Source organism: Telopea speciosissima, chromosome 2, assembly GCF_018873765.1.
Source record: "Telopea speciosissima isolate NSW1024214 ecotype Mountain lineage chromosome 2, Tspe_v1, whole genome shotgun sequence".
Classification (NCBI taxonomy): Eukaryota; Viridiplantae; Streptophyta; class Magnoliopsida; order Proteales; family Proteaceae; genus Telopea; species Telopea speciosissima.
In genome coordinates, this window is record NC_057917.1 from 18,181,745 (window position 1) to 18,197,742 (window position 15,998).

The 15,998-nt window shown below is 39.7% G+C and overlaps 3 protein-coding genes across 3 annotated transcripts in view; 2 read left to right on the plus strand and 1 right to left on the minus strand.

Annotated features, from left to right (window-relative positions):
* LOC122651984 (ABC transporter B family member 25, mitochondrial) overlaps nucleotides 1-1,462 on the plus strand; it is an 83,419-nt gene extending 81,957 nt beyond the window's left edge. Inside the window, exons 19-20 of the mRNA XM_043845594.1 lie at nucleotides 974-1,109; nucleotides 1,254-1,462. Of these exons, the coding sequence (XP_043701529.1) occupies nucleotides 974-1,109; nucleotides 1,254-1,397 (280 nt within the window). The 3' untranslated portion in view covers nucleotides 1,398-1,462. The remainder of the gene's footprint in view (nucleotides 1-973; nucleotides 1,110-1,253) is intronic.
* Nucleotides 1,463-6,953: 5,491 nt separating this feature from the next.
* On the plus strand, nucleotides 6,954-7,565 carry LOC122652493 (fasciclin-like arabinogalactan protein 8). The gene has a single exon (XM_043846249.1). It carries the CDS (start codon nucleotides 7,012-7,014, stop codon nucleotides 7,489-7,491), a length of 480 nt encoding a protein of 159 aa, XP_043702184.1. The 5' UTR covers nucleotides 6,954-7,011; the 3' UTR covers nucleotides 7,492-7,565.
* Nucleotides 7,566-14,694: 7,129 nt separating this feature from the next.
* On the minus strand, nucleotides 14,695-15,779 carry LOC122652566 (RNA-directed DNA methylation 4-like). Its single transcript, XM_043846350.1, has 3 exons — nucleotides 15,636-15,779; nucleotides 15,434-15,514; nucleotides 14,695-14,876 (listed from the first exon to the last, which is right to left on the minus strand). Exons 1-3 carry the CDS (start codon nucleotides 15,748-15,750, stop codon nucleotides 14,767-14,769), a joined length of 306 nt encoding a protein of 101 aa, XP_043702285.1. The 5' UTR covers nucleotides 15,751-15,779; the 3' UTR covers nucleotides 14,695-14,766.
* Nucleotides 15,780-15,998: the final 219 nt, after the last annotated feature.

The following is a 15,998-nucleotide window of genomic DNA, read 5'->3' on the forward strand; positions in this document are numbered from 1 at the left end:
TGGGCCTATGTCCTTCATGGATGGATTCTAAGCGGCCCTGACAGGCCCCCTCATGTACCCGAGCGATGACCAATCAGAGTTGAAAGACACCTATAAGGACATGCTGTAAGCTCAAAACTTCACTTGGAGGAACCAGCTTGGAAGATGGAATCACTGCTCGGAAGAACTGTGACAATCATAGATTCTAATGTTGTAAAGATGTATTAAAGAAGGTTTCAGTAATGCCAATGAGTGAATTAATGAAAGTGGCAAGCTGAAATTGTCCCTGATCGTTTGACCTAGCAAGATTTACTCCCTTGAAAGCCATAGTTGTCACAAGTTGGGATCCTGTTCTCGTACGTACAAGAAGGGGATCCCACTAGTTGTCACATCGTCTAGGCGACCCAAGGCATTGGAGAGGGTCCAAAATCAAGGTAACACCAACAATATAGTGAAAATCTCAGGTTGCCACTTTCAAATAATGTAGTGACAAAGTTTCATCTCACCACTTTCAAAGAATGTGTCGTGATGTTTTCTGTTTACTAATTGATTGATGTTTGTTGGATGAATTCAATGGCTTAGGCAGATCACGAGTTCAACAGCTCTCAAAGGGGGGGGAGGAATCCTCTGGACTCTGTGGATCATCTTGTTTTATGTATATGCTTTTTGCCTTTGCTTTATGCCTCTTCAGGACTATTTGTTCCCTATTTTTGTGAAGTACGGTTTTTCCACGTTATATTACTTAATGAAATCAGTTTATCTTGTATAACCACCCTTTTAATAAGATATCTCCATTGGAGAGGGAAAATATGAAATTATAAGGATGCATGCATAGGTTGTAATCATGGTTTGTATTTATTTCATAATTTCTGTCGTACTTGTTACTGATAATTGTTGAGTACCCTGCTGCCCCTCCTACTTGTTTTATTACAATGAAACACTCATTAGTATGAATGCATTATCAAACTTTTTTCCTGTCCTTTTGTCCCTTCAGGCTATGTGATGAAGCTACAAGTGCTCTAGACAGTACAACAGAGGCAGAGATTTTAAGTGCACTGAATTCTCTGTCAAAGAACCGTACATCAATCTTTATTGCTCATCGTCTCACAACTGCAATGCAATGTGATGGGGTAATTTCTTTCGTGGAAATATTCTCGAGTCTTTACCTATTCAATGCTTGTGCTTTCCTTCAGAACTGAACCTCCAAATATGTAGTAGGGTTGGTAGGTGAATGGGTTTGTCTATCTTATTCACTTTTCGCATTGTAATTTCAGATTATCGTTCTGGAGAATGGGAAGGTGGTTGAGCAAGGTTCGCATGAGACTCTCTTACCAATGGCAGGAAGATATGCACAACTCTGGGGACAGCAGAATAACAAGTCTGACACAATTGATTCGACTGTCAAACTAGAAGCATGAGTTTCTTAATTAATTTCTTGTATTATCATGACATAATAATCTCGTTAGATGTTTCGAGCTCTTAATAGTGTTTATTTTTTAAATAAATATTTTAATGCTCCTGTAAAAAAAATTGTTTAATTTTGTGAAGAAAATTGTACAATGTTCCTCCTTCATCCAAAGACAATCCCACACCATAAAAAAATCCCTCTCCAATTGAATCTTAACCGAATCAAGATCTGGAATTTTACTTATTTCTTTATTTATTTTATCTGTGAAGGAAATCCATTAGTCGACATCTCTATAGGCAAAATGTGAATCAGTTCTCCAAACTTTCTGCTAATTTCATAGGTGGCGGATGTTGCTTTGGGGGCGGAATAACCCATGAGATTTGACATGCGAAAGTGATCTCCCCGGGACTCCTTTTGTGTCTTTAAAGCTCTTGAATTGGTGATCTGTGGAAATGAACCTTCAGCTGTCGCAAGCTATAGCTCCTCTCAATGTTCTTGTCTTTATTTTTGGAGAAATTTACGTTTACCATCCCTGTGGTTTCAAACTATTATATTTACCACCTCCTGAAAATTTTCAAATTACGTCTGTACTTCTGAGTGCTAACTACATTAGTTTTGGGTGGGAATGACAATTTTGCCTTTGTCCCGTTCTTCTTCCCTTATTTCTACTCACCACCGCCACCGTCGTCGTAACCACCCCCTCCCCTTTGACCACCACCACCGTAATTACGATAACCACCACCTCCGTTTCCAAAATTGTAACCCCCACCATGGCTGCCCCTTCCCCCATCGCCACCGAAACCATCAGACTTCCTATTTCCTTGAACATAATCGATTAAACCCTAATTTGTTTTGCTTTATTTTCATTTACCTGGGTAATAAACTCACATCCCTTGTTATTAGGCTCATTCACTTGCACTGGTCATCCATTACTCATCTTCATCGAGGACCATTGCCGCTGGGCATGAAGCTGAGATCGTCTCCAGGCACCATTTGGTGAGTTATGTTCAAAATGGGTTGTTCTTCTTATCTGTGATGATGGAAAGATTGACAATAAGATTTTAGGTGAGAGAAGGAAGGAAAGTAGAGACGAACCAGTCTTGAATCGGAAGAACGGCAAGAGAAAATGATGAAAAAAGCTAGATTTAAAGGGTATTATGGGCATTTAGTTAATATTTGGGATCGTCGTGGATCCATTTTTTACAAATGAGGGTAAATATGGAAAAGTACCTTCATTAAGGGTATTATGCGCATTTAGTTAATATTTGGGTGATGACATCATCACTTAATTGTTCTCATCTAACGGTAGGGGTACTTTTGTAAGAATCTTTCAAAAACAGGGGTGGTTTATGAAATAGATGAAATTCTAGGGGTGCTAGACATAATTGTTTGAAACCTCAAGGGTGGTAAACATAAATTTCCTTTTTTTTAAAAAAAAAATTACTTGTACACTCCTTATACTATAGCCCGATTGCTTGATAACCGTAACTTTTCAAATTATTATTTGAATAGCCCCTGTATATTATGATTTCTTACAAGTAACCCCTGTCTGTTAGTCAATGATGTCATGGTTTAGAAAAATCCTAAATGCCCAAACTACCTTTTTAAGGGTAGTGAAGTGACCATTTTACCCTTCTTTTTCTTCTTGCACCCCCACCGCCCTAGAAACTAAGTCGATAGAGCTTGGCCTTGGTGGTGACGATGTCGTCACGGACGATAGGGTAGGGGTGGCATGAAGTTCAGGGTGTTGGGGTGAGTGGGTTGCAACATGAGTGTGGTTGCAAGAAGTAGTAGTAGTTAAAGGGTAAGTTGGTAATTTTAACTTCACTATTTTCAATTGAATAGGTGATAAAGGTAAAATGGACTTTTTCATTCGAAGAGTTTGAAGTAGAGAAGCTTGAAGACACAACTGTAGAAGACCCCATGGTCATGACTGTTGATTTCGAAGTTGAGCATATAAGAGTTTGTCATGCCACCAGAGTTCTTTGAAGAGAAAGTTTCATGTTTTGAAGATTACATTCCTAACATCCATGAACTACCTGAGTACTATTATGGGTTGAAGACAAATGTTCATCACACAAAGTTGATTCCTCCATTTTGCAAAATTTGAGGATGAATTTTTTTCAAGCAGAGGAGAATTGATGTAAATAAGTCACTTAGGGCTTATTTTAGTGGAAATAAGCTTTCGGTTGGGTTATATATGTGTTGGGCTTTGGATCCCATGGGTTTATTTTGTAATTGGCCAATTTAATGGGCCTAAAATCAGGGTAGAAAGTTAGAAAACGGGATTTACTTCCTTAGTTTAGTTAGAGTCCTATTTTGAGTTTGTTTTCTTTATTATTTAACTTTGTTAGTCAATTTAGGTTACCTTATTAGTTAAAGATAGGGTTAGGCCTTTCTTTTTTAGTATCTAAGTCTATTTTTGAGTCTTTTATAGACATTTGTAAGGAATGTCAGCATTGAACACGAATTTGATTAATGAAATATTGGATTTAGCCTTTGTTAAAAATCCTGAGATAGGTTGGGTACTTGGGTGAGATGCCCAAGGTGAGCTGCGATAGCAATCCTCTTTCCCATCACCTTCCATCGGTTATTGAATCCAAACCCTAATTTTGTTCAAATCGAGTTCAAGAGTGCTACAAGCGGCTAGGATTTCTTTCAACTAATTGTCACATTGGTTTCTTGAAGATTATTACATCAAGATCATTGCTGCTTCAACAGGTTACAAATTTGTGGTTTTTTTTGGGTATTTGTTACTTCAACCAAGGAAATTGTTTCCTCATTTGAGTTTCCATTGTTCTCTTGTTTCCCTTATTCTTACTTCCCATTGTTCTCTTGTTTTTCCCTTATTTTTAGTTTCCAATGTTCTCTTGTTTCCCTTATTCTTACTTCCCATTGTTCTCTTGTTTCGCTTATTTTTACTTCCCATTATTCTCCTGGTTCCCTCAAATGATTTTTTTGTTTCCTTTGCTCTCTTTCTTGTTCTTTGGAGACATTATATATGAATCAACATCAAAATATCCCGACTTCCAGGTCTGACAAACCGGAAGACTTTCTATCTTTGTATTTTCCTTTTGATCCTGCCTTGGATTAGATCTATTCAGGTTCTAGCCTGACATTAGAATTTCTATATGGTGATCTCTACAAGGAGGTGTACATAGAGCAAACTCCATGGTATGTTGCTCAAGGGAGAATTCTCATAGAGTTTTTAAGCTATAGAAAGCAATATATGGTTTAAAACAGGCATCCAGAGCCTGGTTCGACAAGTTCAGTACAATTGTTACTCGGTTTGGATTCTCACAATGTTTCCTGATCACTCTGTCTTTGTTCTACGACGGAATTCTAAAGTGGTTGTTCTAGTTGGATATGTTGATGACAATCTTGACATTATTATATCTGGGGATGATGGATCTGGGATCACAAAGTTACAATCTTATCACCATTAGCATTTCAGATGAAAAACTTGGGTATTCTCAGGTATTTTCTTGGTATTGAAGTATTACAGAGTAAAAAAGGTATCAATCTATCATAGAGAAAATATGTGTTAGACCTCTTGTCTGAGACTGGTATGCTTGCTTCCAAACCAGTTGATACTCCTATGGATCCACACCAGAAGTTTAAGACAAGTAATGGCGAGGAATTTGAGGAAATGCATCGATACAGGACATTAGTTGGGAAACTCATGTATCTGATTGTTACTAGACCTCATACATCCTCTGTTGTTGTTGTTAGCCAGTTTATGCAATCACTTAAGAAGAATCACTGGGAAACAATGTGTTGTATCTTAAGGTATCTACAGGGGGCTCTGGGAAAAGGATTCATTTATCGCCCACATCAGCACATTGATCTGGTTGGGTTTTCTAATGCAGACAGGGCTGGTTTTTTTATGGTGATAGGCGATCTACCATAGGTTATTGTACATTTATTGATGGCAATCTTATCACGTGGAGAAGAAAGAAGCAAACAACTATGGCTAGATCTAGTGTCGAGGTTGAGTATAGGGCTATGGTTCATACTGTAGTTGAATTGATGTGGTTGAAGTCCCTGCCTCAAGAGTTGGGTTTTTCTGTTACTAAACCTATGTATATGTATGGTAACAATCAAGCTACTAACTACATTGCAAGTAACTCAGTACTTCATGGAAGGACTAAACACATTTCAGTCCACTGTCATTTTGTGCGGAATGCAATTATGAGAAAGTTGATTGTTACTCCATTTGTCTCTTCTGCCGATCAACTGAGTGATATATTTACAAAGCCTCTATTTCGTCCTACTTTCCTGAAAGACTGTTCAAGCTGGGCATGGGTGATTTATATGCTTCATCTTGAGGGGGAGTGTTAAAGTTGTATATATAGCACAGGGGCATTTTTATCTTTTCCCCTTTGATACTGTTGGCAGTAGGCTTACTTGTTAGTGATCACGATAGGGGGAGTGTCCCTATCATAATATGTCTTTGTTTATTTTCTGTTTTTTACTTTCCTTATTTCAGTTGTAATCAATGTTGTATTCTAAGTAGGATCCCAACTTGGAATACAACTCTATTAGACATTTAATAAATAAGATATTGCCCATGATAGACAAGTTATTCAGAGTCTATCGTGGTTTTGGAATATTTTCTCATGTTCTTCTCCTTCCATTGTCTCTCTTCTTTCTCTCTCTCTCATCTTCAAGCATGGCTATTGGTTGATTATTGGATTATCAATTGTAAGTTGTAATTGTATAAAAACCACTTTTTCCTTCTTTTTTTTCTCCTCTCCCTCCTCCCTCACGTATGGAGTCGTACACTTTTTCTCCCTATGCACCTCTTTTCTTCCCTATTTCTCTCTCTTTCCTTTAACAATTCCTTGGATGTAGAGGGAAAAAACTACATCTGCGCTCTTCAGTGAAAAAAGACAAGGACTTAGCGCACTACCTTCTTCAGCTCTCCTTGAGCCACCTTTTCGTCAGATCTCCGTGTACAACCCCGGAACAATATGCCGAACCTCACTTTGATACCATTTATTGGGGACGAATGCATAACCACGAGGAAGTAACAAGCAAATAATCACACAAAACACGAGGAACTTAAAGTGGTTCGGCACGAATGCCTACATCCACCCAAGAGAACCAGATATTTTCCACTGTGGGACAAAAAAAATTCTCCATACCACTCTCCACCTCACAATGTGATCTCCCCTTAATTGGGTCTCGGGTTTTTCACAAAGATAATATATAGGAAACCTAGAAACCCTAATCCCCACACAGTTACAATTTTACCCTTGTACATGTAATAGACCCAAAACCCTACCCAATTACAAATACAACCCCAATAATCATTAGGGTAAAAAACATGGACCTCCCCTGACGAATGGCTAAGGTACACTTCCCCCTTGTGTTTCTAAAAAGTACATAGACTACCCCTACCTCCCAAACCATTTAACACTTAAACCCAAGCAGTTAGTGAGTTTTGTTAGTTGCTAACGGAAGGAGTTTTGAATGATTTTTATGATTGCTCCACCCTTGAGAGGGTAGAATTACATATTTGTCCTTATACTTACACCGCTAACATAATTGACCAAACGAAGTTCACTAATGAAATCAACATTCGCCAAACCATCACCTGTCTCGTGCTTCCCAATGCTGTCATGTCCTCGCTTGTAGGCAGTCACCCACTCTCCGTTATCAAGAATGCCCTTAGCCTTCTCGTCCTTCTCGACTACTATGATACCTCTAAGCTCCACGACATCTCGAAGGGCACCACCCTCACCACCACTCTTTACTATACCACCGGCAATGCCCTCAACGATCTCGGCTTCATCAACATCACCGACCTCAAGGGCAGCAAAGTCAGTTTCGGCTCTGCTGCAACTGGATCCAAGCTCGACTCTACCTACACCAAAAGCGTCAAGCAGATCCCCTACAACATCTCAATTCTGGAGATCGGTGCCCCAATCATAGCTCATGGGATCCTTACGGCTCCTACTCCCTCCGCCGCTGACGTCAATGACACTGCCCTGCTCGAGAAGCATGGCTGCAAACCTTTTGTTTTACTCATCCAAAGCTCTAGAGTTCTCAAGGTCTACCAATCAGCGATGGCTAAGGGTTTGACGGTGTTTGCGCCATGAGGCGTTCAAAGGCCCTGGCACACCGGATCTTAGTAAGCTAACGAACGCTGAGGTAGTAACATTACTGTAGTACCATGGATTAGTTGGGTACACACCCATCGGGACTTTGAAGACCACCAAGGCGATGAGGATGAGTTTCAGAAAACTTTTCCTCTTCTCCCTTCTCCTTTCTCAATTATCATTAATCTGCTTAGCTCACTTACCTCATCATCATCATAATCATCAACATGGCCATGGTAAATTACCAAAAAAAAAAACATGGCCATGTTGAAGAACATGTTACAATAACAGTCAAGGTTTAAAGTATTGGTATCATGTATCATATTGGTCAGGTGATTTTAAGAGACGTATCATATCGTATTGGAGATACGTATTGAACGCTATAGGTACACACGAAAATTCGCTTTTGGAACAAAAAACAAACAATATAAATAAGTAATATATAACAAGTATCATGCATAAACACTAAAATGGAGAATAATGTATAACTAGACAAGTGCCTTAAATTGCAATTGTTATAAAAGATGAGGTTTCTTGCATGTTATAATAGTCTATAGCCATGAAGATTGTTGGATGATGCAAAGGATGATGTTGTAGCACTCCTTAATTCATTTTTTGGTCCAAAAGTATAAAAAAAACAAGATTAAATGCAAGATTTTAAACTCTTTGTTGAGAGTTTTCCTTCATTTTTCCGCCAGAATAGCAGCTATATCGAGTCTGTGAGTGAAAAAGGGCTTTTTATGGAATGTATTGGCCGTATTGATGGTAACGGTATATATCGATCTGTATCGACCGATACGTATCGATACATATTGTTATGTATTAATGCATCCACAAACCCATTTATCAATGTTATCAATGGTATCGATAAGTATCAACGTTTCGTATTGGCCCGTATCGACTGACACCAATACGTATCGGCTGACACTGATACATATCGGTTGATACATATCAACCGATACGATATGATATGGACTAATACTTCAAATTCTGGTGATAGTGAAAGGTGCTACGTCGATGCAGAAACTGAAAACAACTTCGTCTGTGCAACTTTGGATTGGTGGCCATCCTTTAAGTGCAATTATGCCCCTAGGCATTGTTGTCATGAGAAACCATATTTTTCAGGTTATTTTTTGAAACTTCTATTTCTTTTTACCTCCACAGATTTACAGTGATTCAAGACATAGAAAAGAGAATGGGATTTATTCATGTTTACTCAGTTAGATTAGAGTTTTCCATTATTTTTTTTTCGTTTTATAATCATTTTACCTTTCTTTATAGGGTTGCTGCGGATTGAGCAGCAATGGTGGTTCATTGGTTCAGCTGGGAAGTTGAGACGATTAAGAGTCGGAGTCATAGAGTGAATAAGTTGTATTGAGACGATTGATTGCAGAGATTATCCAAATTACTTACAGCCAGGTTAAGTTGAAGTTCACAGGGGAGTAGTAGAAGCTCTCAATTTGCAGGTCGTCGCCGGAACACTTAAGCCCAGGCCGGTGGTCAGTTGCAGGTCATTGGAGAGACTGGTGGTCGCCTGAAATGGAGTTGCAGGTAATCGGAAGGGGCTGGCTGCTCTTCGGTTCCTTCATTTCCAAGTGGTTTGAATCCTCCACAGTTGAGAGAATGGGGTTGCAGTTAGGATTGAAGTCATTTACATGAAAGGGCAATTTGGACATATTACCTAATGTTTTTAGTCATTAACTCCACCAAGAATTTTGAGCTTGGTGGTAACGTTTGATCCCAAATCCCGATGCTCCTGCCACTTGTATTGTTATAGACTACCCGATCAGCTTAGTGGGTCCCCTAAATTAACGTAGCAATACAATGTGCGGCTCATGATTGACGTCATCGGATAGTTAATATAGTGGAGAGAAGTAGATATTCAGGAATAGGACCGCGGATATAGCGCCGCGATTTACAACAGATCCAGTTCAACCAATTCTATCAAGTGAACCAACCGGTCGACCTAAGCGTCGACTGGGACCGGGGATTGGTACTCTGGAAGAGAGAGATGGGGCAGAAGATGAAGAGCTCTCACTATCAAGCTAGCGCCACCAACTCTCACCTTTCCTTCTACCAAAAAAAAACTCTCACCTTTCCTTCCTTATCCTCTTGTTATTTTATGTATCTCAGTCTCTTTATGTATATCTCTTTATTTTTCAATCCTTTAATTGAAAGAATAATTAGTTGTAACTAGGGCTGCAAGTTTGGCCCTGTCGGCCCGAACCCGCCCTGAGCCCGAACAGGGTCTGGGCTAAGATTTCTGGCCCTGACGGCGGGCTAGGGCCAGAAATTCCTGGCCCTGAGTCAGGGTCGGGTCGGGTCAGGGTTGAGACCTTGGGTCAGCCCGACCCTGATTTTGGCCCTGAAGAAATTTATTTATTTATTAAAAAATAAAAGGTATTATATGTATATCAAGTACTTAGTGCACTTGGCAGTTTGAATTGTGTAAAATCCAATAGCTACTAAAAGGTCTTGGGTTCAAGCCTCCTTCCACACATCTTTTGTCTTGTAATTTTAATTTAATTATTGCAGGGCCAGGGCCAATCAGGGCGGGCTTGGGCTGGGCTTGGCCCGTCAAGGTCAGGGTTAGGGTCAAGGTATTTAGGCCTTGAATCAGGGTCAAGGCAGGCCTGGGCCCAGCTAAGGGGACTCAGGGTTGGGCCTAGGGTTTTAAAAAGCCCGGCCCAACCTGACCCTATTGCAGCCCTAGTTGTAACCACGTGTATTGAATCTCTTTATCCCAAAAAAAAAAAAATCTTGTATAGAATAATAAAAAATTCACAATATGAAGAATGCTCTCATCTCAGACATAGGCATATTGTCTAACCACGTCTTCTACAATCTAACACCAAATTGACCAATTAGTAAATGGCCCGATGCCAAACCTAACCAAATTACCAATTAATCAACAACGATATTTGATTGTAACCCAATAGACGCACAAACGAGATTGACTAGAACCGTTAACTGGCCATTTATAACCCAAGTACCCATTTAAGGCCGTTTTATAGCATGCTTAGGAAAAAAGACCGTTTAAGGCCCAATTAGTTTGATTACCATGACCCTGATTATGTATTGGTAACCAACAAACCAAATAGAAGAATGACCATGCCTAGCCTATGAGGCCCGATTGCTTGAAAAATCAATAATGGTGTGGGGCCTTAAATTGTTGAGGACCAACTAACCCAGTGCATGTACATGAACACCACCCTTTACCCAAAGCCCAACATACCCAAATCAGACATCTTAAACAACAACACAAACACTCCCACCTTCTTCACAATAAGCCTGCCCTCGCCAACTTAAAATGACCTTGTTGTCCTCTTATGTATTTTATTGATTTGTCACATCTCATTGGTGCACTTCCCTATTCCGCTTGCTCAAAGAACCTCTCCCCCAATTTATTATGGGTTTCTAGTGTTAGGCGCAGCAAAGATTTTTAACCGATGCTTATAATTGAGTATGCTTTTAGGAAAAACTTCTTTGAACCATTAAGGGAGGGTATGCTAGCAGCCTAGCACTCTCTATCTCTCTCTAAACCATCCACCACATCTCATTGGTGCGTTCCTCTATGTCGCTTGGTATTAGATAAACCTTTCCCATGCCTTTTTTAGCCGTTTGACTTTTGAAACCTAGTGAAGCGTTATAAGCTTTTCAACATACGTTTTGGTGAGCCGTGGAGTTGGATTGGGTTCAAATTTTGTACATAAGTAGGGGAGGAAATTGAGACCCACATCCTACCTAGGGTTTAATAACATGGGATTGGGACCCAGATCTATCTTGACCAATTCTGATTCTCAGATCGACTTGGATGCCTTGAAATCGGCATCTCCATACATAATCAAATAGGGGAGAATCAAAATCGACCAAATTCTTATCCTACAAAGGTTTGTAATCTCAATCTCGGATCAGAAAAATCACCCGGATCGGATTGGTATTGGCCAAGACCGATCCCAATCCCGACACCGATCCAATACACCTGGACGGACTAGGGTAAAATGGTAATAAAATAGTTTTTTATTTTTGAGTGAGTGGTAGCAGCGCTACCCCTCAAAACCTTAAACGCACACCCTTAATCCTAACCGTTGAATCTCTAAACTTTAATCTTAATTGTTAAAATATAATTTTAATTATAGGAGTACTGGCGTAGACCACACTCCTGGAAAAAGATCTTTTTCCCTTTTAATTATTACTTTTTTACCTCCACAGCCGATTAGTTTTGGAGAGAAAACCTAATAAAAAGTAGTAGAGGATTTCTCACCGAAGCCGGCGGAGATCGAGAACTATCTGCACAACTCACTCACTTCACTCAGGTATCATTCTCTCTCTCTCTCTCTCTCTCTCTCTCTCTCTTTGTCTCACTTTTGGAGTAGGATTCATCAATCGTAAATTGAACAACCAGAAATCAGCAGTTCCAAAGAAGAAAGTAGAGAGAGAAATCGAAGGTAAATCAGCCTTTGGATTATTCTTTCAATGGGTAACGGTTTCGGGAAGCTTAGTGTCTGTTTCTCCGGCGCTGGAGGAGCACCTCGTCAGAACGACTTAGTTGTAATGATATTAGAGCCTCTGGATGAAGGGCTTAGCCACTCTTTCTGCTACATTCGTCCTGATCCCTTCCACTTCTCTTCTTCTAAGGTTCATTCCAAGGAGACCACTACCCTTTGCTCCATCTTCGGTGCCTCTGTAAGTGCCAACACCTCAACCACTCTCTGCAGAAAAATGCACTCAAAGACATAAGTGGAAATGGGTATCAACGAAGCTGCTTTCAGAAGAAACTCCAAAGCCGAAGCAGAGATCTTTGTTGCGTCCAGACAATCCATGGCTATTGCTCAATAAGAAACAATGAAACAAAATACCTTAAAAGGCCGTGAACGACGAAACCAAAGCTGTTAGCCAGTTTTTTCAAGCTTTCTATTCAAAATGTTTGAAATAAGAAAAGGGTGAGTGGTAGCAAAGATTATCAACCCTCACCACTGGAGTAGCAAGCAGCAGAGATTAAGAGGGTCACCGCCAAAGAAGAGAGAGAGAGAGAATGGTAGGATCCCGATGTTGCTGGTGAAGCCTGATTTGGTCTAGAAAGTGCGGTTGAGACCTTCGGAGGGCTAGGAGCATTTGTGTACTTTCTGGGGTTAGGGTTTTCCTATATATTGTTCTTATCTCTTTGAGATAGGGTCATTAGGGTTTTGTAACATTTCCAGAGAAAATAGTGAAATCTGTTCTACTGCTCGGCCGTGGACGTAGCTTCCATCTTGGAGGTGAACCACGTAAATCTCTGTGTTGTGCGTTGTGTGCTCTTTCTCTATTTTCGTTTTTCTTCTGTAAATTGCCATTCTGGGCGTTGTTTTCTCAACACCCAATACATCGAAAGGGTAACCGGCAGAAGCAAAGATGAAGAGGCTCACTGCCGGAGAAGAGAGAGAATGGTAGGATTTGGTAAAGTTGGTTCACCGATAGTGCCAGTTAAACGAAGAGGGAATGAACGGCTAAGATTTGCTTATTTGAATCAATGGTTTAGATGAATGGTGGTGCGTTTATAGGTGAGGTTAAGGGTAGCGTTGCGACCTTTTTCCCTTGATTTTTTATTTCTTTTATAAAAAACAAGTATAAAACTATAAAGGATAAATTACACATCATCCCCTGGTTTTCAAACAAAACTCAAATCAACCCCTATTTTTTGAAAATACTCAAATTATCCCTGTATTAGACCCCAATATGACAAATTAGTCCCTACCATTTTTTATGTTGTTAAGTGATGATGTGTTAAATAAATTTAAATCCCTAAATTACCCTTGACATCCAAACATAGATTTTGAAGGGTAGTATTGTAAATTTAATTATAATGTTTTAGTATGAGGATGAAACAGTCATTTCACACCGATAACTAATAATAGACTAACGCTACGTTTGATAAATGTCTAAACAACGTTCAAAACTGTTTTTCCGTTCTTTGAGAATTTGAGAACCAAAAAACATGAATTTATATTTGGCTTGACGGTTCGTTTTTTTGGTCTTGTAGAACAAACCGGAAGGATTTTGGCCTCAAAGACGGTCTGTAAAGAACAAGAACGACAAATTGACGAAAATGTCGAGCAAAACCCGTGAGCACTTGGGGGTTTGAGAAAGTTATCACTTGCGAACAGTAGGGGAAGAGAAGGATTCAGCCGGAAGAGTTCATGACCTGCAATCCCTTCAAGGTAAGTTGCGAAGCCCTCTCTCTCTCTCGCTTCCTCTCTCACTCTCTATCTCGCTATCTCTCTGTCTCTCTCTGCCTCGCTCTCTCGCCATCTCTCACTCTCGCTTCCTCTCTCACTCTCTATCTGTCTATCTCTCTGTCCGTCTCTCTCTGTCTCTCTCTCTCTGTCTCGCTCTCTCTCTCTCCCTCTCTCTCTCTTTTGCAATTTCTGCAACTCTCTCTCGCTCTCTCGCTCTCTCGCTCTCTGATTTTTGCGAGATGTAGGCAGCGTTTTGGGTCTTTGATCTGACTTATTTGTTCTTTCTTCTCCCATTTTGTCTCAGAAATTGGTAAGAATCAGCCTGCTGTAAGCCCTCTGGTATTAGATTGAAGAAATCAGAAACAGAAAGGTATGGATTTAGGGTTCTTGATGAAGTTTTTTAGGCCTTTTGAAATCTTTAACTTTGTTTCACTATAATATGTGTAGTAGTCCGTGAGATAATTTGAAAAATGTTTAGATATTAATTTAAAAAAAAGAAAACAAAAAAAGGGTCTCCAACCAGAGTCTCCTGTGGTCCTATCAGAGTACTGAGTACTGTGAAGCTCAAATTCTAATCATCCAGTTTGTGTGCAACTACTGGAAAATTTTCCCAACCCCCCCCCCCCCCCCCAACGAACCTGTCTCGCTCTCGCTGGACTGTTTATGCTCGATTGGTGACGCAAGGAACCAGGTAACGCATTCTTTCTCTGTGTTCTGTCGCTAACTGTGTAGGCAAATCGACCTCTTTCTTCTTTGATACCGGAAAATTGATCTCTTGTCTGAGAATTTCCAACCCCAAACCCTATAATCCCCAAATTGGTTTCTTTTGTTTTTTGGTTCCTCATCCAAATTAACCTGGGAGAAATTGATATTGGATGTAAGCACCACATGTTCTTGCTCTTACCTTCGATACATGAGATTAACAAGAATTGACAACTTGGTAACGAGCACAAAGCTCATTTCCAAAAAACCAACTCAGTGGACATAATCTAAGTTGGTCTTTGGCAGTCACTACTCACGAGTAGATCAATAAATAAGGGAAGTATAGAAGAGATAATCATCAAGAGACCATCACACTGACCACAAATGAATGCAAAATATCAACTGCAGCCTCAGTACTGCTAACTGTCTCCACGTGCTGTACAAAAATCTTTTTGGTCTTCAATTCATCTAGACAAAAATTATGATATTGCATCAGCAAAATGAAAATAAATTATAAAACAAATAAACATATAAATATCGCTAGCTTGAAACAGAGTTCACCCGTATGGCCGTAAAGTAGAAGATGCAAAATTTGATAGATTAAAGAACAAAAGTATATCTCTGTAGACGTTGAGAGTTGAGACAGAAACAATGGATGACAGGGAAAGTCGGTTTTTCAAATACAATAACTAAATTATGGATACACAAAGTTACACTGATTGTATCATCTGACTCATTTTGAACTTGCCTAGTACAATATGAAACAGATGAAATGTCAAATATTTTTAGCAACATTGCATATGCAGTTAGTGCTTTCAACACAGTCTAGAGAAAAACCATATCAAGTAGGGGTCAGAGAACACAAGCCCTAATAAATCACCAACATACTACATATACCCATTCGAAAAAAAAAAGTGGAACAAACTATTGCTTCTGTAAATTTCATTAGTTCTAGCATAATTCAACTAGATTAGGAAGAAAGTACACAAATAAAAAATAAAAAAAAACTTAGTGCCTCCTCTCACCTTTCCCAGTCGAACCAGAGATGGATAGCTTCCCAAAATCCAATAAAGGCCGTTTGACTGGCCTCTCAGTTATCTCTAGCCCTATAACAGAGAGGGAAGAAAAGATAACCCAAAAATAGTGAAAATACTCAATACCATCAAGTGAGAACAACGCCCCCGGTGGGGGGGGGGGGAGTGAGAAAACTAGAGAAGTCAAACTCACAGAGCCCGTCAACCCTCGACTGGGAAGCTTTCCTTTTTAGCCGAACAACCACTGGCTTTCCGTTCATGGGCTTCGATGATGAAGGAGAAGAAGAGCTTTCCCCAATATCTGCCATTGTGAACGCCCTTGCAGAAACAATGTAAATTGGGGTTTAAGTTGGGGTTTTGTAATGACATCAAATGATCAAGATGCCAATAAGGCTTTCATGCATGAAAATTTTTGAGAGAATCAACAAAAGAGGGGGAAAAGGGGATATGAGAGAAACTAATACCAGAAATAGTTGCCTCCAACAAAAGGTCGAATATCAAGTGCCAAAGAAGAAAATTAAAGTTAGATTGTGGTGTGAACTATGAAGGTCTGAAC

Excerpts from the sequence above, each read along its gene's own strand:
- LOC122652493 (XM_043846249.1), top strand. The coding sequence starts at position 7,012 with ATGTCCTCGCTTGTAGGCAGTCACCCACTCTCCGTTATCAAGAATGCC.
- LOC122652566 (XM_043846350.1), bottom strand. The coding sequence starts at position 15,750 with ATGGCAGATATTGGGGAAAGCTCTTCTTCTCCTTCATCATCGAAGCCC. Across the intron at positions 15,515-15,635 it reads GTCGAGGGTTGACGGGCTCT|GGCTAGAGATAACTGAGAGG; the intron begins GTGAGTTTGACT and ends TCTCTGTTATAG. Across the intron at positions 14,877-15,433 it reads CTCTGGTTCGACTGGGAAAG|ATGAATTGAAGACCAAAAAG; the intron begins GTGAGAGGAGGC and ends ATTTTTGTCTAG.